Genomic DNA, 22831 nt, shown 5'->3' on the forward strand with positions numbered 1-22831 from the left:
GTGTGTGTGTGTATTTTTTGGGGAGGCTAAGACCGACAGAGGGGAGTACGATTCATTCAGTCCCACACGCATCGACCGAGACAGTATCGAAGGATTTTGTCTCCGGATTCTGATCCGGACACCCAAACTTGTTCCCAGCATCTTTCTACCATCCCGATCCCGATACAGTTTTACCGTCTATGATATGGATCATTTCGCCAAGTTTAAGCGTCTCGAATTAAACGTAATTTGAAATTAACAGAGCTTGACGGGCGTTCGAAGATCGAATTGTATATCACCGAGTGCGCTATTTTTCCCTGACATTTGCGCGTTTTTCGTCGGAGTGAGGTGGCAATTCCGAATTTAGCGCGAAAACAATCATGGGGAAAAGACAGCGTTCCGGTTTACCCGCGTCCGGAGAGATCCAAAACAAGCCACCGGCGCAAATAGCGCACGCGCAGAAGAAAATTAAAATGTCGGCTTTCTTAGTCGCTCTGACGGCTGATGGTGGAGTGCCTTTAATGTCCAGAAAAACGGGAGATTTAAAAGCCGTAAGTGTTCGTTTTGTATTAAATCGCTCGTCTAAGTGTCCCCCGTATCGTTTTCAATTAAATTCGCGTTGAATAGAAGTTAATTTTTGAAGAAATCTCCATTAAACTCTTAAGCCTCGGCTTATTCGCTATACGAAAATTACGAATTTCCGAGGGTTGGTTACGCATGGTTTAACAGCTGACTCGGATAGTTCAGTAGCCTGACTTCGTAGTTATCGAAAAACCAGTTTGCAATCTTAGCTCTAATAAGCTAACGTACGTGTTTTGTAGTTATTATAAACAAATTTTCAATGCGTGTTGTAGGTTTATTCGCGGTGACTACCCGGGTCGTAATTTAAACCAATTTGGTATTTATGTCTAAATAAGGCACCGAACCTCTCGTTTGTTTACGAGTGAAGGCAGCACGAAACACGTTTCACGAGCTTTTTAAGTAAATTCTTTGGGTAATCACCCTGTCCTGTCAAAATATAATAACGCGGCAACCCATTTCGGGGAAAGGTCAATAAGGAGGTTGTCCATAAGAAAAGGGTGTTTTTCTTTAAACACCTAAAATTATGGCCCTACGCTAATCTCTTTACAATTTTTTGTTTGGGCTGATTCAAAGTGTGTCAAATACGTGAGTGCATTTTGTTAGTTAGTGGGAGTTGAAAATACAGTTTTTATCGCAAACACCCATACGTTTACCCGACATTGTATCCAATTTTAAATGCACTTGCGTTTAACTTATGCCTTATATGTAACCCGTGATTTAAAATATAATCAAGTCTTGTTCCCACGTAACTCTTAAAAATTATCAAGTACAAGTATCGAGCTAATCTATTGGAAATTAATATATTGAATTAATATATCTCAATTGCCACCAAAATCGAGTTTTTATTAAAAAAAAAGGGGGCGATTCTCGACGGGCTTGCATAATGGGCGACAACCGGTTAAACGCGCATCATAAAAATAATAGCCCCCAGCGTCGGAAAAGACAATTTTATCCCAACTTCGCATCTTCACCCTATTCTACTTTTCGCCCGATTCTCGATTGAGAATTTGGAAATTAATGGGCCCGTCTTTGTATGTCTATCAAATTTAATAATCAGCTAGGCTAATACCCAAGGCACCACCGAGGGGCTAACCACTCTTAGAAAGTCTGTACACCAGATTACGCTTAGATTAGCACTGCCAAAGGCAGGGACTTCAAAGATTACGCGTAATCCCATTAGTACAGTCAAAGGTACGGCTCTGTACACCGAATACGCGGAGTGATCAGCCCCTCGGCACCACCTTAAGCCCAAGTCATTTAGCGACTTATAATGCCTTCAGGGTTGCCACTTTACCTGGAAAACCTGGAATAGTCAGGGAATTTGAATATGGGTCTAAAAATCAGGGAAAAGTCAGGGAATTTAATTTTGGTTGCAAATAGGAAACCTTTACTAAAATATAGGGTAAAAATCAGGGTTCGAATTTAAAAAACCCACCCAAAAAAACCCACGGGTGTTTTGGGTTGGACCCACCTTGAAAAACCCACAATAAAGCCCACTTAAACCCACCTTAAAAAGTTTCAAAAATGAAGAAAAAAGTTTAAATTTATAGTTTAATAATTAAACTATATTAAAGAATTTAAAGAATTAAACTTTAATTCTTTAAATTCTATAATATTACAAAAATATTGCTTTTTTATTTGTATTTACACAAAATACATTACCAGTGTTTTGGTAAACACTAATCTAACAGTAGCAAGTTAACAGTGTTTTAGGTGATTCGATGCAAAGTATACAGATATGCAATAATTACCTTATTATTTTTTCCTATATTTTCCTATTTAGTGCCCTATGTTTTCCTATATTTCGCCTATTTAGTTTCCTTTATTTTCCTATAATTCGACTCTAAAATTCCTATTTTTCCTATATAACATTTTCAAAGCCTTTCCCTGGTCACCCTGCTAATCTTGAATGAAATTAAATTTAATTATTATTTAATTTTAATATTTTAGTTTGCTCAGATTTTCTATTTATTTTCATTTTTTAAGAACCTATTTTTTTACCAATTTTTATACCCCCATTGAAATACATTGTGTGATTTAAATCGGCCAACCGTGAATTGTGTTTAGTGTTTTCAAATTATCACCTTCCACTGCGTTTAAAATTGATAATTTCGTATTAACTAGACCCTAATTCTATATGACTTATGTAGGGGTGCACCGATATATGCCTATCTATATATAGAGATCAGATCCGGAGAAAAACGAATATCCTATTACATCCTATATTTTTAGCAAAATCCCCAAAAAGTCTTATAATTTTGATATTTTGACAATTTAACTCAGTTAAATTGCTAGTTTTAACTATAGGATAAATTCCTATACAAAGTCATTCAAATCCCGTCAATCAGTTAAATTGATAGATTTAGCTATAGGATAAATTTCTATACAAAAAATAGTCGTGTAAAATCCTATAATTTTGGGAAAAAATCTTGTAAAATCCTATAATTTTGGAAAAAAATAGTCCTATAAAATCCTATAATTTTGGAAAAATAGTCCTAAAAAATCCTATAATTTTGGAAAAATAGTCCTAAAAAATCCTATAATTTTGGAAAAATAGTCCTAAAAAATCCTATAATTTCGAAAAAATATTCCTATAAAATCCTATAATTTCGAAAAAATAGTCCTATAAAGTACTATATTTTAGAAATGTAATCCTATTTTTTCAAATGTTTAGTTCATTGATTTTCTGTTCAGGTAGTACATATCGGTTATATGATATTTAATTATTATGGAAACCCTAAAAATCTACCCCGAAATAGTGCTCCTAGAAAATGTCCACTCCCGAACGTGCCACGGCCTCTCGCGACCGCTTGTTCGTTGTCGTATTAAACCCTCCATTTTATGTCTCCGATAATTAGCGAGTTAAAATGTGAGGCCTATTGAATTAAGAAGTCCGCCGCGGGCGGGATCGAGCGCCGCCGAGTTCTCACGCCGGAGTCGCGTCGCCACCAGAGCGAGCCACCAGCCTCTATTAATCTCGAACACGAAGATCATGAATGTAATGGCGTATTTCCATAAATCTCATTTTTCATCTTCGTAAAAGGGCTACTCGCGCAAATAGAGAAAACGGGGGTCATCGTCTGCCTAATGAGTCTATTCCGGCCCCTCGAATGACATCTCCGCAACTCCTTCCCATAAACATATTTGCATTTGCCAAACGCCTCTAGGCTCCGAACTCGCTTATTCTCGCTATTCCACGAATTTCCTAAATAAAAAGTTGCTTTCTTTATCCAGGCAAATTATGTTTATTATATAACCTTGTTTTGGTTTTTTGTCTTTAGCTACGAGGCACTTTTTCTGAAGCGTTCGCGAATCTCTTTTTCTGGGTTATGCCGGGTACTTTTATTGAGGCCGTACATTGAAAAGGTGGACCTATTTCGTTGTTTAATATTCCTCAAAATCCAACAGGCGTTTCAATAAATTATCAACCCCCTCCCCCCTACACGCGAGTCACTGAATAAAATAGTCACGTGTTTCCGTTAGTCTTATTTGGCGGGGTTAAAGGTGATAGCGCGCGCGCACGCCTGTTCTTTTCGGGAGGCGCGTGCGAAATTGAACGCGCACCGCGCGCTTTAAAGTATAACGTTTTTACTAGTATGTCCTGGCTCCAGTGGCGTAGCTAAGACACCGTAGCCCCCCCCCCCCGAAACTCTTTTCTGGGATTTTAGTCGTTATCTACATAAGTCTATAATTTTATTATAGAGTTTGTCACTGGAGAATATTTTATTGAGAGCTAGTAACGGAGTAACGTCATCACCAGAAGAAAATCTCGCTGTCATAGGCTACGTGTGACGCGTTAGCAAGCGGACGCGAAACGGCGACGAAGCCCGTAATCCAGTGTTTTGCGAATAGCTCTCAGTAAAACTTTTGCGTGTGAAGAATAGGAAGTGTCACACTTATGTAATAATATTATACACTTACGGTATCTAGCATATTATTTGATAGGAATTTAGGGGCCCCTGCAGCCCTATGGCCCTCCTGAATTGCGGGGGCCTTATTTACGTCTTTGCTTGGCTCTCTGTATTACTACTTCCAGGCAAATCGCTGAACAGGTTTTATTCAAGTGTCTATTAAGGTTATTTGGAAATAAATAACGTAAAAAACAAAACGGCTAGACAGTATAGCCATCGTACTACACGTTGTCCGTACGCGTTTTATTGCGGGGCTTAATCCCGTCAAATCCGTGTTCCGTGATTATTTTGTCCGTTGTTCCGCGGCAAAAATGGAATATTGAATGATCTTGTTTATCTAGTTTCGATGACCTTCTTTTTTCCTTCGTATCTTGATATTCTCTTCAAATTTTGATCGCGCTAAATAACGTTAGTTCCGTACAAATAATTTATTCTTAGCTCCACCGCCCTACATGTGGAGGGACCAAGATTTTTTTTAATTATCGTACTATTTAGAAAACTACTTCAATCTGTCTTCGCGAAAACAACGTGTTCTTCGCCAGGAATTCCAATCAGCCTGCTAAAAATTGTTATTTTTTTTATCTTTCCTCGAAAAGTGGGACTAACGTAATAAAAAGATTCAACGCTCCTCATTTTCCATCGTCCGAAAAACGGTACAGCGACTGATAACAAAGTCTCTCCATCTTCCATGGTCTCTCGAGTCATAAATATAAAAAATAAAATAGTTTCTATGGAAAGCCAATAAGCCCGGGGGCACTGTAGCGCCCTCTTTTTTTCGTCTTCTTCGGGTAATTATCTTTATTATCCCCAACCTCCTTAAAGTACCTGCCGCGATCTTTTCCGAGGAAGGACCTACAAAATGTAACCTTGTAAAATCACGGGGCTTTTACGTTTAATTCGTTGATAGGGGTCATTCCCGCTACGATTTCACGGCTCTCGGCCATTTTTGGAAATTGAGATGATTGCTTTGGAGAAACAGATCCGTTTAGGGCCTTACTAGGTACCAGTGCAGATTTCACCCCTCGAACTCCTTTTTTTCGAAGCGTTAGTTGGTGGTATTTTATTAATTTAGGCCCACAGGCTACGGCTATTTAGTTTGGAATTCTATTTATTTCCGGGTTATCCGTCGGATCTTTTTTTTTTTTCGGGGGTTAGAGGTCAAGGGTGGGGTCGGATTCCGCGGAGGCACGGTACTAATAGGCGTGGCAAAGCCTGTATCGAGCGGCAATACTTGCTAATTTTCATTTTCCACAACTTTGTACTGTTTAGATTTAAGGTAAATATGCGTTACTAGGATTAGATTTAAGGGGACTATAGGTTTCGATATAAGGGGACTATAGTTTTCGATTTAAGGGGACTATAGGTTTCGATTTAAGGGGACTATAGGTTTCGATTTAAGGGGACTATAGGTTTCGATTTAAGGGGACTATAGGTTTCGATTTAAGGGGACTATAGGTTTCGATTTAAGGGGACTATAGGTTTCGATTTAAGGGGACTATAGGTTTCGATTTAAGGGGACTATAGGTTTCGATTTAAGGGGACTATAGGTTTCGATTTAAGGGGACTATAGGTTTCGATTTAAGGGGACTATAGGTTTCGATATAAGGGGACTATAGGTTTCGATTTAAGGGGACTATAGGTTTCGATATAAGGGGACTATAGGTTTCGATATAAGGGGACTATAGGTTTCGATATAAGGGGACTATAGGTTTCGATATAAGGGGACTATAGGTTTCGATATAAGGGGACTATAGGTTTCGATATAAGGGGACTATAGGTTTCGATATAAGGGGACTATAGGTTTCGATATAAGGGGACTATAGGTTTCAATATAAGGGGACTATAGGTTTCAATATAAGGGGACTATAGGTTTCGATATAAGGGGACTATAGGTTTCGATATAAGGGGACTATAGGTTTCGATATAAGGGGACTATAGGTTTCGATTTAAGGGGACTATGTTTCGATTTCAAAATGAGCTATATTCCTAAAATGAAATGAGTGAAAATTTAAAATTGTCCGTTGATTATATTTTTTCATCATACTCCTTAATGGAGTATCGAAATGTTCCCACTAAAATTCGTTTTCTCCCGCGTAATTAACCTATTTCTATCACCTTTTTTTTTTGGAAAAACCCATTTCTGTCATCTCATGTTTTTCAAAAAGTAGGTTCTTTTTAATTAATGATCTCCTTTTCTCTGGGATGCTCGTTTCTTTTCACGTAAAAATTCTAAATTTCGGAACCACTTCCATTTTTCTTTGGCCAGCGTAGCCTATGGCATCGTGTAAAAAGCCCAAAAGATGATGGAGATTTGGATAGTGTCAATATCTTCGACATTGCCCCGAGAGACTGTTTTCAATAAGGATCTTTTAATAGAATATCTCGCGAATGATTTAACGAAAGAGTCGGTACATTTTGTAGGAAGTTTCTCACGACTACTTTGAATAGTCATTTTGAATAAGTAAGGAAATTTGGATTGATTTTAAAACTTAAAATACATTGACAAATTAACGTTCTGTTAAACGATTAACCGGTTTTAAAAATAGGCAATTCAAATCGATCGCTACATATAGCTATAATCGATCGCTACGTATAGCTATAATCGATCGCTACGTATAGCTATAATCGATCGCTACGTATAGCTATAATCGATCGCTACGTATAGCTATAATCGATCGATACGTATAGTTATAATCGATCGATACGTATAGTTATAATCGATCGATACGTATAGCTCTAATCGATTGAATTTGAAAATTTTCGAGGGTCGGTGTATTCGGGGCCTTGTAATTAGATTTAAGGCCCGGCCAAATTATGTCATAGCGGGGCCCTTCCAACTAGAATTTTCAAGGGGGGGGATTTACTGGGCCCCTAGAAAGCACGCTTCTGGGCCCCACTTCCCCCCGTCTGCACCGCCCTGGGTGTGTTTACCAGTTACCGAGACTAGGGTTTAAATTCCTAAAATATTTCTTAAAAGTAGGACCCCCCCCCTTGTAGCGGCGACGAAGTCTATTGTTTGTGATAAAGCCTTTGGGCGGAGGGAGGGGGGTGGAAATGAGTTCGATGTAAACTGCGAAGGTGTGCCCCGGGGTCCAACGTTTTCCCACACTTTATATTTTCGGAGGTCGCCGATAGGTCGCGCTCCTCTTCATTTATGGGTGGCCGCACCTTGAAAAATCCTCGCCGCCCGATATCGCGCTTTTATCGCTTTCAAACATTCTAAAGAGAGTAGTAGCGGCATCTCGATGGCTTTTGGCCCAAAGGGCAAACTCGTAATCACCCTCATTAAAGCGAGCGCCTCATTACATTTTTGGGCCCTTTTTCGTCCGTTACGCAAGACGGATTCCCCATTTTTGGACAGATCTTCGTCGCGTTTATTGTCTGCCTTCGCAAAATGTCCCATTGTTCGTCTCTTCCTTTAAACAATGGACGTTTAATGAAAGCCGGTTTCCGATTCGATTTCCCTTTCGCCGCCTCTTCTGCCATTCTATGGATGGCCCGATAATTAATTTTATTGTTCGCCGAAATCGTATTGTTTAGGTCTTACTGCCTCGAATTTTTTAACCGAAATTTGACTCGAGGGATACGAGGGTTCAACTTGAATTATTTTTATTTCATTCCGATGAAGGATTGAACCGTTCCTTTAGAGTCCAAGGTAGAATTTTTCGTAACAGGGTTGCCATAGGAAATTTTTAAATAGGCATAAAAGTCGGGGAATTTTTAAATAGGCATAAAAGTCGGGGAATTTTTAAATAGGCATAAAAGTCGGGGAATTTTTAAATAGGCATAAAAGTCGGGGAATTTTTAAATAGGCATAAAAGTCGGGGAATTTTTAAATAGGCATAAAAGTCGGGGAATTTTAGGAATTGGCCAATAAAACGTTTTTTAAGTTATAAAGGTTAAGTAAATTCGTTAACTTTTGATTAAAATAAAATAGTAAGTTTAAAATTGTCTAATTTGGACCCGAAGAAAAGTTCGGGGAATTTGAATCTTTTAATATCATGGCAACCCTGTCAAGCAGCGTCGGGTCTTTCAAGGGCGCCGGTTTCAGTTCATTGAAGGTCCAGTGGGATGAAAAAGAATAATAAGGGGCGGAAGGGGAGCGGACGACTTCGAATAAAAAGAAGTGCGTTTGTTAATTATAACATTTTTTTTCATCGAAATTAATTGGCAAACCCGTTTTGGGAAATCTTCGGTTTCTTCATTGTGCCTTAATAAAGTCGTTAATTTTCGCGCTCGCTTTAAAGAAAACCGCGCGTCGATTCTTATCGTGAATGAAAATATAATTTCGTCCGTCTGATAATGAAAGGTTAAAAAGAGGACGCGATTGAAGCGAGCCCCGTTTCCTGCCCGTTCCCGCTTTGAATCTCATTCCAAATATTCCGATTCCCGGATTCGCATTTTCAGACGCGCTTTCGCTTTTCTGGAAAGCAATCCTTCGAACGGCGGGTGGCCGCGAGCTCTCCTTTCATATTCGCTCATTTTACAAACGAAACTTATTGAGGCCTTCACGAAATATGGATTTCAAATAGGGCTGTGCGATTAGTGGTTTTAGGCAATCGAGTCGGTTATCGAGTATCAAATTTTTTTCATCGAGTATTCGAGTCGAGTCGAGTAATCGAATACTTGATTAAGGGTGAACTTTCTCTTATTCGAGTCGATTAACTAAAAAAAACTTCGAGTAATATTTTTAACGAGTCGGGTTACCGAGTACTTAATTAGGAGCTGGTTTTATTTAAGTAATTATGAAATTAAATTTAAAAGGAGTATAAAGTAACTTTCAATGCTGAAAAATATTATTTTAATTTAAATGAACCACAGTTTCCACAACTTTTTAAGTACCGTGTATTGCTCCCAAAAAGTTGTAAAAACCCCTCTTTGAACTTTGAAGAAACGATGATAGAAAAAACAAATACTCGACGAGTTTAGAGAGCAGCTTAGTCGAGTAATCGGGTACCCGAATATGCAAATTTTTGGTACTCGGTAATCGACGCTTATTCTTCAATTCACTTATTCGAGGTCGAGTTCAAGTACTCGACCTAAAAAAAAGGTTCGAGTACTGGCACAGCCCTAATTTAAAATGTTTCACCAATGGATCAGACTGATTAGGTTGAAACGATGCCCTAGGTAGGGGGGTGAAAAACGTCACCCGTCGGAACATGCAGTGTTGCCAATGTTTGAAAGTCGAAATTCCCACGAATTCTCACACCGCTACTTAGCCCCGCCCCCAACGAAAACTCAACGGAAAAAAAATTATTGAAATTACAATGTTTAAACATTTTGGTTGTTAAGCCTATGCATCAAAGCTTTTGAAAAAAAAAAATATTTTTTCCCACAGAACCAAAATGTATCCCAAAAATTCCCACAATATGGGAAATTTCCCACAATCTGGCAACACTGGTCGGAAGACGCCGGTTTTAGGGAACCGTTGGTGAAGCGGGCTGTTTTTATTTTGTCATGGGGAACTTGCTCTTCGAGCGTGAGCGGGTAAAAATAAATGCTTTCGTAGTTTAACAATAACTATAAGCAGAAGTTTGAAATATATATCTTACGAGATAACTATCACCGTTGCTTCAAAGTTCAAAGAGGGGTTTTTACAAATTTTTGAGGGGCCATAAACGGTACCTACAAAGTTGTGGAAACTGTGGTTCATTTAAATTAAAGGAATATTTTTCAGCATTGAAAGTTACTTTATACTCCTTTTTTAATGTCATAATTTCTTGAATAAAACCAGCTCCTAATCAAGTACTCGATAACCCGATTCGTTAAAAATATTAATCGATGTTTTTTTTTTTAGTTACTCGACTCGAATAAGAGAAAGTTTCTTCTTAATCAAGTACTCGATTACTCGACTCGACTCGAATACTCGATGAAAAAAATTGATACTCGATAACCGACTCGATTGCCTAAAACCACTAATCACACAGCCCTAACTATTCACGACTGTATTATTATTAAAGGGACACCAAATAGTGGGAATTTAAATAATCACGTGGTTTTGGGAAGGTATGTCCCAGTGGCCCTTAAATGTAAAATAAAAACAGACACATGTTTCGAACAGATAATATTAGCTTACATGGAATTATTTGAAAAATGATCTAAAAATTCGGAGAAAATCAGGAAATTTCATTTTGGTTGCAAATGGAAAATGTTTACTAAAATATAGACTAAAAATTTACAAATTTTGGCGTTAAAAAGTCAGGGAAAACATCTGGCATTGTTTAGGAAAAGTCAGGGAATTTAAATCTGAAGAAACGGTGCCCCTGGTCGTTGTTAGAATGCCAGAATGTTATAATCCGCTTGCAAATCTGTTATTGCTCTTGAAAGTAGAAACTGTTAATTATAAAAATTATCCAATATTATTTTTCTTAAAATCCTCAATTCAATGGTTGAAATTCTTGGAATTATAATTTCTTCTGTCGTTTGCCTCCAAGGTGAATCTCTACCTGTAACGACGATTCATAAAAATAACGAAGTTTGATAATTCTGGCCGAAATGAGAAAAAACGAGTGGAGCGGTTTTAATTACGGTAATTAACGAAAACACGAAAATTTATCCCTTTTTTTATCGTTGTGCCCTTCTCGCAAATTGCATCGCCCCTGAAATGAAAATGCTGGTCTGGTGAACGACCTTCGAGCGAATAGTAGAGCACCATTAAATATTCGGTAATTAAAGATCCGTGGCACCCCTTTCCCGAGCTACGACGCCCATTAAAAACGAGAAAATGTGTAATTCAAAACCCAAATAATGAAGGTGCTTCTTTGCCTCGCAGCTACACTACGACCACATTCATTCCTCGATCGAAAAGTTCAAAGGAAGCGGGATTCGCGAACAGACTTTTTCGTGGCGGAAATTTACGTTATTTGGAATTCCATTTAAGGCTCTCGGAGGGTCACTATTTGAAACTCACTTTTGGGTTGACAAAAACAGCGCGCCAATAGGCGATATTATAAAGTCAGATATGCTTGCTCAACTTGTTAAAATGGGATAACGAAATAGTACAGTTAAAGCCTACGGATGAATTCATAGGCTCTTTGGTGGGAAAGCTAATCAAAACAAGAAGGCCACGTTTCTTTATTATATCGCCTATTCAACTGTAGCGCTCAGTATTTTTACCATGGCCGCCATTATGAGCGCAGATTTTTTTATCTATAGGAAAAAGCGTGAATGACGTCATGTGACGTCGCAGTATGGTTAAAATTTGCGTTTGTTTAGTGAAAACCATTGGAGGGACGGCTAAAGTTGCGTAATATTTCTCGAAATTTACACTGTATAATTTAGCACTTGGCGTGCAGGGTAAATTGAATTAATGATTATTTAAATTCTATGTTTATGTTGGATCAAAGAATTGAAAATTTCTGCCACCAGGTTTCACACGATTATTTTGCAAACGTATCTAATTGCATTAAAACACTCTCTCTGAATTCTGGTAAATTTAAATTCTATGTTTATTTTGGATCAAAGAATTGAAAATTTCTGCCACTATGTTTCACACGATTATTTTGCAAACGTATCTAATTGCATTAACACTTTCTTTCTCTGAATTCTGGTAAATTTAAATTCTATGTTTATGTTGGATCAAAGAATTGAAAATTTCTGCCACCAGGTTTCACACGCGCTAGTTGCGTTAAAAAATGTCGTAGCACCTGTTAGCGTACGTACGATTGTCCGATTTAGTTCGTACTCTTTTTAAAACTATATTTGTGCCTCCTACTATACTCGCGCTATTGAAAGACTTGTCTTATTGGTTTGCATTTAATTCTAAGACTCATTTTGGCGTACCCCGACGAGCTTATTTTTAGAACCGTGTCGTTCGGTTGGAGTTTGGTGGCCGAAGATTGATATATTTTCCTTTGACAGCTACCGTATGCCTTGATTGGGACTCTGAATGGCGTCAACCTTTATGGGAGGTTGCAAGGAGCCAATTTATTGAGCGCGACGACGGAGGACGCCAAAATATTGTGGAAGGTCTTCTACGACAGGTACCGTGTCTCTTTCGAACTCTCACCTGATTCGGCAAACCCTCGTAGTTTTATTGTCTTCGAAAGCCCCCTAAAAAGATAGCCCGCGCTTTTACGCTAGACACTCCTCGCTCAGATAAAAAATAGTGGCCATAAACTCTTTTTTTACGTTCTTCTTTGTGCCTCAACTGATTTATTGTTCAGGAATGGTTCGGAAAGGAGGCAACGAAGCTGAAATGTTTGGCATTCTGGACATTTACAGAGTACGGCCTCCGCTTCGCCTCCGTTATTTTACTACTTCTTATTATTTTGTTTATATCCAATAATCCAATATACTCGGAAGAAAATTAATGGAAGTTATCTGAACGCTATACATCCCACGCGCCATTTCCAAGCTCAGGGGGGACTTTCAAGGGAGGTGTGAGGGGTTGGTAGTCGATTCAAAAAACGTCACTGAAACGTCATCAGTCAAGGAGAACGCAACCCGTCAAAAGACGTGCATTTTCTTGTGTACAATTTTGATTGGCTAGACGCTTTAGCGCCTGCTGCGGTCGGAAGGGGAAAATTCCGAAATTGTCTCCCCCCCCTCCCGTAAACCGTTCAGCGTAAAGGCTCGTCCAATGAAATTTGTACGCAACACTGCGTTAGCGTGTTTAAAGGCTAGCTGCGTTCTCCTTGTGTTTGTTGCTCCTAGGTTTAAGGCTCATACGCGCATTGTGGGGTCCTAGGTGTAAAATCGTCCCCGTCCAACCATGCATTCCATGACGACAATGCGATTTACTTGTAATACCAGACTTCCAATTTATGTGTAAAATACGCGAATAGGTAGAATAGTCCACAATGAAAAGGGATAAAAAAGCTAAACCCTAAACAAATTTGAAGAAATTAAAAAAAACTTACAAATAACTAGTACCAATAGGTCTTCGAGTAAACAAACTAAACATCCCTTTTCATTATGGACTATTCTAGCTATTCGCGTATTTTATCACTCTTCGCAATGCAGTCCATAGGTGGTTCTTATTAAAGGCCGACTACATAAATCTTCGGTTTACTCTGTCTTTAACTGGAAGTAGGCTGACTGCATGGCGCACGTGTATTGCAGTAAGCCTACTTCCAGTGAAAGACAGAGTAAACCGAAGATTTATGTAGTCGGCCTTTAGCGTAACATTTCGAATTTATGTAATTTAGGTAATTAATAAACCTCGAAGAAGTGAAAAATAACACCGATGCTTAAGAATCTAAACTTAATGTGTAAAATAATGCGTTTATACTGACAAACAAAACAGTTTTATCATCCGAAGAACCCATTTAAAGTTGAACACCGCTTAAAATTTGGCAACCTTCTAAACCTCTTTTACTATACGAAATAGTTGATTTTATAAAATAAAAAGTGGTCTTGCCCAACTTGTTAAAATGTTGCTTCTACGTCACAAGATACAGCTTTATTAGTATATTAGTGATTTGCACGCGCGCTAAAAAAACCTATATTCCTCGCTACTGTAGCGCGCGCTAGTAGGCTTGTGAAAGTAAGAGACTGTGACGTAAGAGCAGCATTTCAACAAGAAGGCCACGTTAGTTTATAAAAAGAACTATTTAAAGGTTTTTTGGGAATAGAGGAAATATCCAACTAGTTTCACCAAAAGTAAATAGTCCGAAAAGTCTATGGACTTAGCGCCACAAAATATTTAAGAGCAAATATTTTACCGCTGCGGTAAAAATGTAATAGCTTTTTTTGAGGAGTTAATAAGAGAAAAATAATTAAGCATTATCCAATAGGAGAGATCCTATATAGCTACGCTAAGGGATATGTAAAAGTTTTTCGTGAGGCCGTACAACCGTATCGTGGCGCCCTCTAGTGGAATGGAGTAAAATTAACAAGAAACACGTGATAAGTTTTGGGAAATAAATGTTTTTACTCCCTGCTACCTAGGAGCAACAAACACAAGGAGAACGCAGCTAGCCTTTAAACACGCTAACGCAGTGTTGTGTACAAATTTCATTGGACGAGCATTAACGCTGAACGTTTTACGGAAAGGGGGGTGGGAGACAATTTCCAAATTTTCCCCTTCCGACCATGAATATATTCATTTCAACCATGAATATCGAACTATATCAATACCCTTTCTACCATCTGGGGTTAAGATGGGGTGTGCCTTTCTGCGTTTTATGTAATCACTTGAGCCAATTAGGAGACAGGCATTTGTCGTTGACTCGATCCGCGAAACGTTTCCGGGATTACGCGATTTAACCGGTGAAGAAAATGACTCGTGATTCTTAGAAAAATACCTGTACTTTAACCAAATTACTTGATAATCATAAATAAAAGAATTTATTATTAATATTCTTACCTATTTTCGTTCAATCAAAAAGATGTGTATTAAAATTTTATAAACTAAATTTCAAGCTTAGCCTTGGCACTGAAAGCTAGTCAAGTTTCAATTCCTTGCCCTTCAATACAATTTTTGGGCGGTGGCGCCTGACCAACGTCATAATAACTAAGCCCCTCCCATCCTAGCGACTGAGGCCAGACTACCTAATGTAGTTCAATATTAATGGTTAAAATGAATACATTCATGGTAAAACGATATAATGTGAAGAATAGGAAGTGTCACAATTAAGTAACGATATTATACACTTATGATATTACTTATATACACTTCTACAAGTGGTATAGTTTTTACCAGCTGGTAAAACTAATTTTTACATTTCAATTTAAACAAATAATACGTCTAAAAAAAGCAAGAATTCTCTATATCTGTTAACTAAACTGTAATTTACTTTAAACCTAAATGGAAATATAACATATATTATTTCTGTTGCTTTCCCCCAAAGGCTACTCCCCTTTATGGGTTTTCGCATTTTTGGCATTACTTAGTGGTTTGTTGCGGAAGTATTTCCAAAAAATTGTTGGGCTCAGGGGTCTTCCATACAGAACGTGTTCTAGGTGATATTCCTATTAAGAAGGAATACTTAAATATTTAGGAAAACAACTTAAGATATTTTCTAATAAACGTTTGAAAATCTATCCATATTGAGTTTTTGAAGTAAAAACCATGTCAACATGCTTAAATATAGTCTTAATGACCCCCAAAAATTTAACAAACAGCATTATTTACTTGCTTTTTGGTAAAGATATTATCATGTGCAAAAAAACCTCAATTGTAAACATGTTTGAAGCTAGGAGCAACAAACACAAGGAGAACGCAGCTAGCCTTTAAACACGCTAACGAAGGGTTGTGTACGAATTTCATTGGACGAGCGTCACGAGCCTTTACGCTGAACGTTTTACGGGCGGGAGGGGGGGAAGACAATTTCCGTATTTTCCCCTTCCGACGGTAGCAGGCGCTAAAGCGTCTAACCAATGAAAAATGTACACAAGAAAAGCCTCGACTTTTGACAGGTTGCGTTCTCCATGTGTGGGGTGTTGTGTTTGTTGCTCCTAGTTTGAAGTGTAACTTACAGTGGCGTACCGAGGGTATATGGCGCCGTTTAGAAAGTTTCAAAATTCTATTGAATGAAGAATCAGAATTAGGCCTATCACTGGTTGAAGAAACAATTGGACATTAAAGATAATGGTGTTTGGGCGCCCCCTACATGATAGCCAGCTTGGCGCCAAGTTAAATATTAACCCCCTTAACCCGGTTCTTTACGCCTCTGGTTACTTACGATTTTTTCTGTGTATGTACTTACATTGTTAGTTACGGACTATCAATTGCCACCAAAGAAAAGCCCATGTTTATTCCATTTTTTAGCAAATTTCAATAACATTGCTTAATTTCTGTTATACCTTTAGACTTAAATAAATAACTATATATTATCTTTTTCATTTACAGTGTTGTTTTAATCATTGTGACTAATAATGATGGTGTCAATGATTCGCACCTCACATCCTTACTGGATAATGTCTTTGCATCCATGGTTTTACTTGTGGGGATTGACAGACTGAAACAAATTAACAATGTTGACCGTTTAAAAAGAGATCTCAAAGTCAGTTAATAATTCTTTATTTTATAATTTAAAATTATTTAATATTTATGCCTTTATTTGCAGGCTTGCTACAATTTGGTTGACTATTTGATACAACAATTAGATCAGGGTTTATCTACAATTGGTGACTTAACTGGATTTGTTGACTGTATGCTATGTCCTGAAGCGCTTCAACTTGAAGTAATATTTTTAAATAACTATTTTAAGCATTTCAACATAAACTAATTTGTTTTTGTTTCAATAGCATTATTTGGAAGGCTTTACGGAGTATGCTGATTCTGATTATGGTTGTCTACTAGTCAGGGGGAAAGTGGCTGTTGCCACGAAGAAATGGTGGAGTTTAACAGGACAGGAGCTGGTTCTTCTGTCATCTTTTGTCAATTCCTCCCCCAAAACCACAACGAGAGATGTTCCTATGTTTCTTCCTACAAGTTGTCCACAAGCAAGCAATCGTTTATTGACTTTTCATCTTGTCCAGGGAGTTGACCTTTGCTTTTTGTGTGGGCCAAATCCGAGGCTGGATGACTTGGAAGAAGAAGTATGATCAATATTACCTTTCAAAATTTTAAACTTGAAAGTAAATTTTACCTTTTTTTGTAGGTACCTAGGTTCTGGAAAGAATCATTTGAAATGCTCAAACAAGTTTCAAGTCTTCACCCACGTAATTTCCCATTGACAATAAAACTTGATCGCCATGTTTTGGGTTTTGCGTTACTCCATGAAACTAAACATAAATGTTTGTCAAGCATTTATCCGTTTGTTTCTAGTGAAGATCATATTTTAGACTCTAAAACTATAACACTGACTACAAAGTTAAAAGAAAGTAAAGGCTGCATTAGTTTGAGACGAAGACAAGAATTGCTTCGCGCATTGTATAAACTAGTCGTCGGAACGTATTATCCTGTAAAAGAATCTACAGTTACTGAAAACATCAAAGGTGCCGTTGCTAATCCAATCACTGAAGGTAAAAAGAAATAAAAAAATCTTTAAATTCTTGATTTTAACTATTTGTTATTTTTAGATAATAATCTGGAAAATGCAGCTGAAGTTTATATTTGCATGGACCATTTTAAATTCTATGCCATCCGGGAGAAACCATACCAAATATTTATATTATTTAATTCATCTGTACCATTATATGCAATGAGGTATAGTTTTAAATATATATATCCTTTTTAATATAACTTATTTTTATTATTTTTATTGCAGGTCTGTTAGCCATCAAACATTAAAATTATTGACAACTTATAAAATGTATCACTTATAGCATTTTTTATGTTAATTTATTTTTCCATCAAAAAGAATCGAGTTAGTTCGATTCCTTCTTGATTGTATGTATAAATCAATGTAAATAAGAGTAGCACAAGCTGTTTCATCCAAAGATCCTATTCAGATAACATTTTGTTGAAGAAAATAAAATTTTTCTTGGAAGACCAATTTTGGCATCTTTCTGTCTTGAAAAATAGACCTGTCAAAAATGCATGGGGGGTATTTTTCATATGTATTTGTCTCAAAACCAGTTTTAATTCAGTTGTTGTAGATGTTTGGCTGTTAAGGTAGTGTTTTAGGCTTCGCTTTTCGTTTATATATATATATATATAATTTGGGTGAGTATTCTACTTACAATTTAAGTTAAGTGACATTTGGTGGCATGCCCATTTATTCCTGGCCCCTGTCCGGCTCTTGATAATTCATTGTTAAATCGTCTGCTTTCTTTTCTGGCAAAATCGATTTTTACCATTTTATTGAGAGTGTGCCCTAAGGCTTGTTATAATTTCCTTTAAATTTTATTATGGATAACGATAGTATTATAACAAAGAGTGAAATCGAACGTTATAGTCGTCAGATTCTTTTGCCAGAAATAGGAAAAAAGGGTCAGTTATCACTTAAAAATGCCAGAGTTTTAATAGTAGGAGCAGGGGGCCTTGGCTGCCCTGTTGGAACGTATTTAGCAGCTTCTGGAGTGAAGTTCATAAGCGTCGTCGATTATGATACGGTAGATATTAGTAATCTGCACCGACAGGTTTTATTTAGAGAAAGTGATATAGGTGTTTCAAAAGCTCAAGCTTTTGCTGACAGCCTTAAAAACTTGAATTCTGATGTTCAATGTTATCCATATACAGAGCTGTTATCCAGTAGCAATGCCATTTCGATGATTGAAAATAATGACATTGTAGTTGATGCCACTGATAATGTTGCTACCCGGTATTTGCTTAATGATGCATGTGTTATATCTGGAAAACCTCTTGTCTCTGGTAGTGCGTTGCGTTTTGAAGGACAATTAACTATTTATAACTATGAGAAAGGGCCTTGTTATCGTTGTTTATTTCCTAAACCTCCACCTCCTGAGACCGTAACTAATTGTTCAGATGGTGGAATCTTGGGTCCTGTAACAGGTGTCATTGGTAGTATGCAGGCCATGGAAGTTATGAAAATAATATTAGGTTTAGAACCGTCATATTCACGGAAATTGCTGCTTTATAACGCTCTTGATGGCTCTTTTAGGTATTCTTGTTGTTTTTTTATTTTATGGTAAGAAATTACAGTAATATGTTTTATAGGCAAATTAAGCTTCGACCTAAACAAGAAAACTGCGAAGTTTGTGGAGACAACCCAACAATTACTAAATTAATTGACTATGTGCAATTTTGTGGTGCTCCTGCTCAAGATAAAACTCCATCCATAAACATTTTAGATACAAAATATAGAATATCCTGTAACCAATATGCTAAAATTCGGCAAAATAACATTCCTCATTTATTGGTTGATGTTAGAAATAAGCACAATTTTCAAATATGTCAATTACCTGATAGTGTTAACATTCCCATTGAAGAAATTTCCAATGGAATTCCTAATCAAACCCTAAATAATGTTATTCAGACATTGAAACCCAATGAAAATGGGAATCGACTTGTGTATATCATTTGTCGTAGGGGTAACGACTCTCAGAAAGCAGTGAAAGCTCTTCAAGATAATTTAGAGACGGATGTAATTATTAAAGATATAATAGGTGGCTTGTTATCCTATGGAAAAAATGTAGACCCTAATTTTCCAATTTATTAAAATAAATCTGCCAAATGTCACTATTTACTGATTGAGACAATTTTTTCTGAACATTTTCAATAATTTAGGTTTAAAATGAACAGAAATGTTCATTTATTTTTGCGTTTCGTTCATTCTGGCCCCCATGAAATTAAAGCATTCTCCGCAATACCATCTCCACCAACAATTCCAATATTAGGAAATTTACATTTACTTCAACCATTTGGTTAGTGGTTTATTGTTATGTGTGTCTGATTCATGACCTTTAATAATTAAATCGTATAGGACTGGAGAAACTTTATGACTTCTATGAAGAAATGTATAATTTGTATGGTGGAATCATAAAATTAAATATTGGAGTGAAACTTGTAGCTTTATTCAATCCAGAAGATATCAAAACTGTTCTTCAAAATGAAGGGCGTTATCCTTCAAGGCCATCTTTTGAAGCGTTAAAGAAATATAAACTTGAAGATCCTAAGAAATACAATTCTTATGGAATATTTACTGAGTAATATGTTGTGAAATTTTGATTAAAAAACACAAAGGCTAAAATTAAATATATTTTCCTCACAGAAATGGACCTATTTGGCATAAATTACGCCAATCATGTAACTTTATTTTGAAGCCCAACTTTCCTCCAAAATTTCTTTCTACACAAGAAAAAGTTGCGGAAGATTTTGTGTATTTCATGAAAAATTATTTAAACGAATCAAATGAAATTGAAGATATTTTACCATTTCTTTACAAATATACTCAAGAAGGTATGTATTCTTGAATCCCTTTTTGAAAAAATGGTTGTGTAACTTTTTGGATAAATGTAGCTATTGGTGTAATCTGTTTTGGAAAACGTCTAAATGTTCTACCGCAAAAGAACATTTTTGTGTCAAATTTATCTGGTAAAGCGGTTGAGGAAGCAGTTTTGCAGTCACTTGATTGTTTAGCAAAGACTTTGATTGGCTTTCCTTGGTGGAAATGGTTTTCAACGCCAACATACAGAAAATTGCGAGGATCACAAGACTTTATTCATGGGTTTGTGTGTTTTTTTTATTGTGGTATTATGTTAGTGTAATAGTTATATTTATATTCAGAATCGCCTTGGAAAATTTTACTATGGCCAAAAACAAAATGCAAAATTGTGAGAATAACATGTTATTAATTGAACTTGCCCAAAATACAACACTAGATCCTCGTGACATTAACTCAATCATTATGGACCTGTTTTTTGCAGGGATTGATGCAGTAAGATACTTTTTTCTTTTCTATTTGACCCTTATTCACTATATTTTGTTCTCCAAGACAGGAAATGCTTTGGGCTTTTTGTTATATCATTTGGGCTGTCACCCCGAAATTCAAGACAAGGTGTATGAAGAAATTGTTGAAAGTTTCCCTGCCACAAAAATTACAAATTCCTTGGATATTGGAGAAAAACTCCCATATTTAAAAGCATGTATGAAAGAAAGCCATAGAATTACAGCAACAGCTGGTGGAACTGCTCGTATTTTGGCAAATGATTGTGTTTTGAGTGGCTACAAAGTACCAGCTGGGGTGATTTTATTAACTTTATTTTAGCTAAATATTTTGATTCTCATTTAGCAAACACGTACATTTCCTCTCATATCTACACAATTTTATTTACCAATTTTAAGTTATGAAATCTTAATTGTTTTCAGACCCTTTGCATTGGTATAAATCCCATTATTTCACGTTTGGGATGTTATTTTGAAGATCCTTTGACATTCGATCCCCAGCGCTGGATTTCTTCTCGATTCAAAAGAAATAAAATTAATCCCTATTTAGTTATGCCATTTGGGCATGGTTCTCGCAGGTGTGTTGGCCAACGAATAGCTGAACAAGAAATGTTACTACTACTGATAAAGGTAATTTCATCTCTCTCCTTGGGCTCCAAAGCCAAAATTAAATTCTAATTATATTGTTCTTTTAGCTTTTGAAAAGTTTCAAGGTGGAGTATGTGGGTGAAAAGGTTGGCTGGCTGATGAGAATGCAACTAACACCCAATAAACCTTTAAAGTTTAAATTTTTTAATCGAAAATAGGGGGTGAAGTGTAGTACAGCGGCCTCATCGAATTTGATATTAATTTTGGTTGCGCCTGATAGACCTTGTCACGTAGATGTCGAGGGTATTTTTTATTTTGTCCGCAAATGAGTATTTAATTGTTTAATTTAATTTTTTTAATTTAAAGAATTTCTCATTTTCATTGAATTTTATATTAATTTTGGTTGCGCCTGATAGACATTGTCACGTAGATGTCGAGGGTAATTTTTATTTTGGCCGCAAATGATTATTTAATTGTTTAACTTAATTTTTTTAATTTTAAAAATTTCTCATTTTCATTGAATTTTATATTAATTTTGGTTGCGCCTGATAGACCTTGTCACGTAGATGCCGAGGGTAATTTTTATTTTGGCCGCAAATGATTATTTAATATTTTAATGTAATTTTAAATTTCTAATTTTTGGGCATTTGCACGTGTTTTGTTGTACTTATTTCCGTCGTGTGTTCGCCGGCAACACAGTTTCGGTGTCCTAATGAATTCCACGTGATATTCCCTTTTTGTATAAAATCAGTTACAGTTTTTGTTCATTTTCTCGGTGTTTTGTATTTTTGGGCCACAAAGTGATATTCCCGTACTTTATCAAATCTTTTACAGTTTTTGTTCATTTTCTCGGTGTTTTCTATTATTGGGCCACTATATACTTGATGCGTAAGGCTTGGTACTGTCCTCTAGGTCGCGTTATAGATGGCCCATCGCTTTTTTTAGTATGGGGTTGGGGAGGCGCTGCGCGCCCCCAGCGCTTGAGCGAAGTGAGTGCGCGGCGCCGTCAGGCGCCAATACGGGGAGTTTAGTAACGTCTTTTACGTGTTTTGGAAGTAATTATCTTCGTCGGGTTGTCGCCTACACCACGGCTTGTTACTGTTTGTTTAGGTTTCCACTCTACTAACTTTTTAACATTAAGTTAGTTAATTTAATTATCATTTTCGACCCAAAAACAAGTTTCGTAATCAACGCGTCAAGTGCTACACTCTCCGCCACCCAAAAATACAAAAACACGGTAATTTCCTACAATTAGTACATTTTTAACATTAAGTTAATTAATTTAATTATCATTTGCGGCCCAAAAAAATTGTTTCGTAATCTACGCGTCAAGTGCTACATTCTCCGCCACCCAAAAATACAAAACCACGGTAATTCCCTAAAATTAGTACATTTTTAACATTAAGTTAATTAATTTAATTATCATTTGCGGCCCAAAAAAAATTAGTTTCGTAATCTACGCGTCAACTGCTACATTCTCCGCCACCCAAAAATACAAAAACACGGTAATTCCCTAAAATTATTACATTTTTAA

The 22831-nt window shown here is 36.7% G+C and overlaps 3 protein-coding genes and 1 long non-coding RNA gene across 4 annotated transcripts; 3 read left to right on the forward strand and 1 right to left on the reverse strand.

Annotated features, from left to right (window-relative positions):
* The first annotated feature begins 18 nt into the window (after nucleotides 1-18).
* fy (fuzzy planar cell polarity protein-like protein) lies at nucleotides 19-17841 on the forward strand. Its single transcript, XM_090173105.1, has 8 exons — nucleotides 19-530; nucleotides 12333-12454; nucleotides 16267-16420; nucleotides 16484-16600; nucleotides 16665-16958; nucleotides 17021-17384; nucleotides 17442-17568; nucleotides 17630-17841. Exons 1-8 carry the CDS (start codon nucleotides 360-362, stop codon nucleotides 17685-17687), a joined length of 1407 nt encoding a protein of 468 aa, XP_090029231.1. The 5' UTR covers nucleotides 19-359; the 3' UTR covers nucleotides 17688-17841.
* On the reverse strand, nucleotides 16863-18134 carry LOC149948171 (uncharacterized). Its single transcript, XR_016480559.1, has 3 exons — nucleotides 18045-18134; nucleotides 17009-17144; nucleotides 16863-16945 (listed from the first exon to the last, which is right to left on the reverse strand). It is a non-coding gene; the product is annotated as an uncharacterized LOC149948171 (long non-coding RNA).
* Uba4 (Ubiquitin-like activating enzyme 4) lies at nucleotides 18114-19483 on the forward strand. The gene is made up of 2 exons (XM_090173106.1): nucleotides 18114-18925; nucleotides 18982-19483. The coding sequence occupies exons 1-2, from the start codon at nucleotides 18213-18215 to the stop codon at nucleotides 19481-19483; spliced, it is 1215 nt and encodes a 404-aa protein (XP_090029232.1). The 5' UTR covers nucleotides 18114-18212.
* Nucleotides 19484-19556: 73 nt separating this feature from the next.
* LOC149948173 (cytochrome P450 302a1, mitochondrial-like) lies at nucleotides 19557-21612 on the forward strand. Its single transcript, XM_090173104.1, has 8 exons — nucleotides 19557-19688; nucleotides 19748-19970; nucleotides 20036-20223; nucleotides 20284-20491; nucleotides 20551-20701; nucleotides 20759-21007; nucleotides 21133-21339; nucleotides 21405-21612. Exons 1-8 carry the CDS (start codon nucleotides 19559-19561, stop codon nucleotides 21513-21515), a joined length of 1467 nt encoding a protein of 488 aa, XP_090029230.1. The 5' UTR covers nucleotides 19557-19558; the 3' UTR covers nucleotides 21516-21612.
* Nucleotides 21613-22831: the final 1219 nt, after the last annotated feature.

The sequence above is a fragment of the Leiobunum rupestre genome, chromosome 4 (assembly GCF_980474605.1).
Source record: "Leiobunum rupestre chromosome 4, qqLeiRupe1.1.hap1, whole genome shotgun sequence".
Lineage (NCBI taxonomy): Eukaryota > Metazoa > Arthropoda > Arachnida > Opiliones > Sclerosomatidae > Leiobunum > Leiobunum rupestre.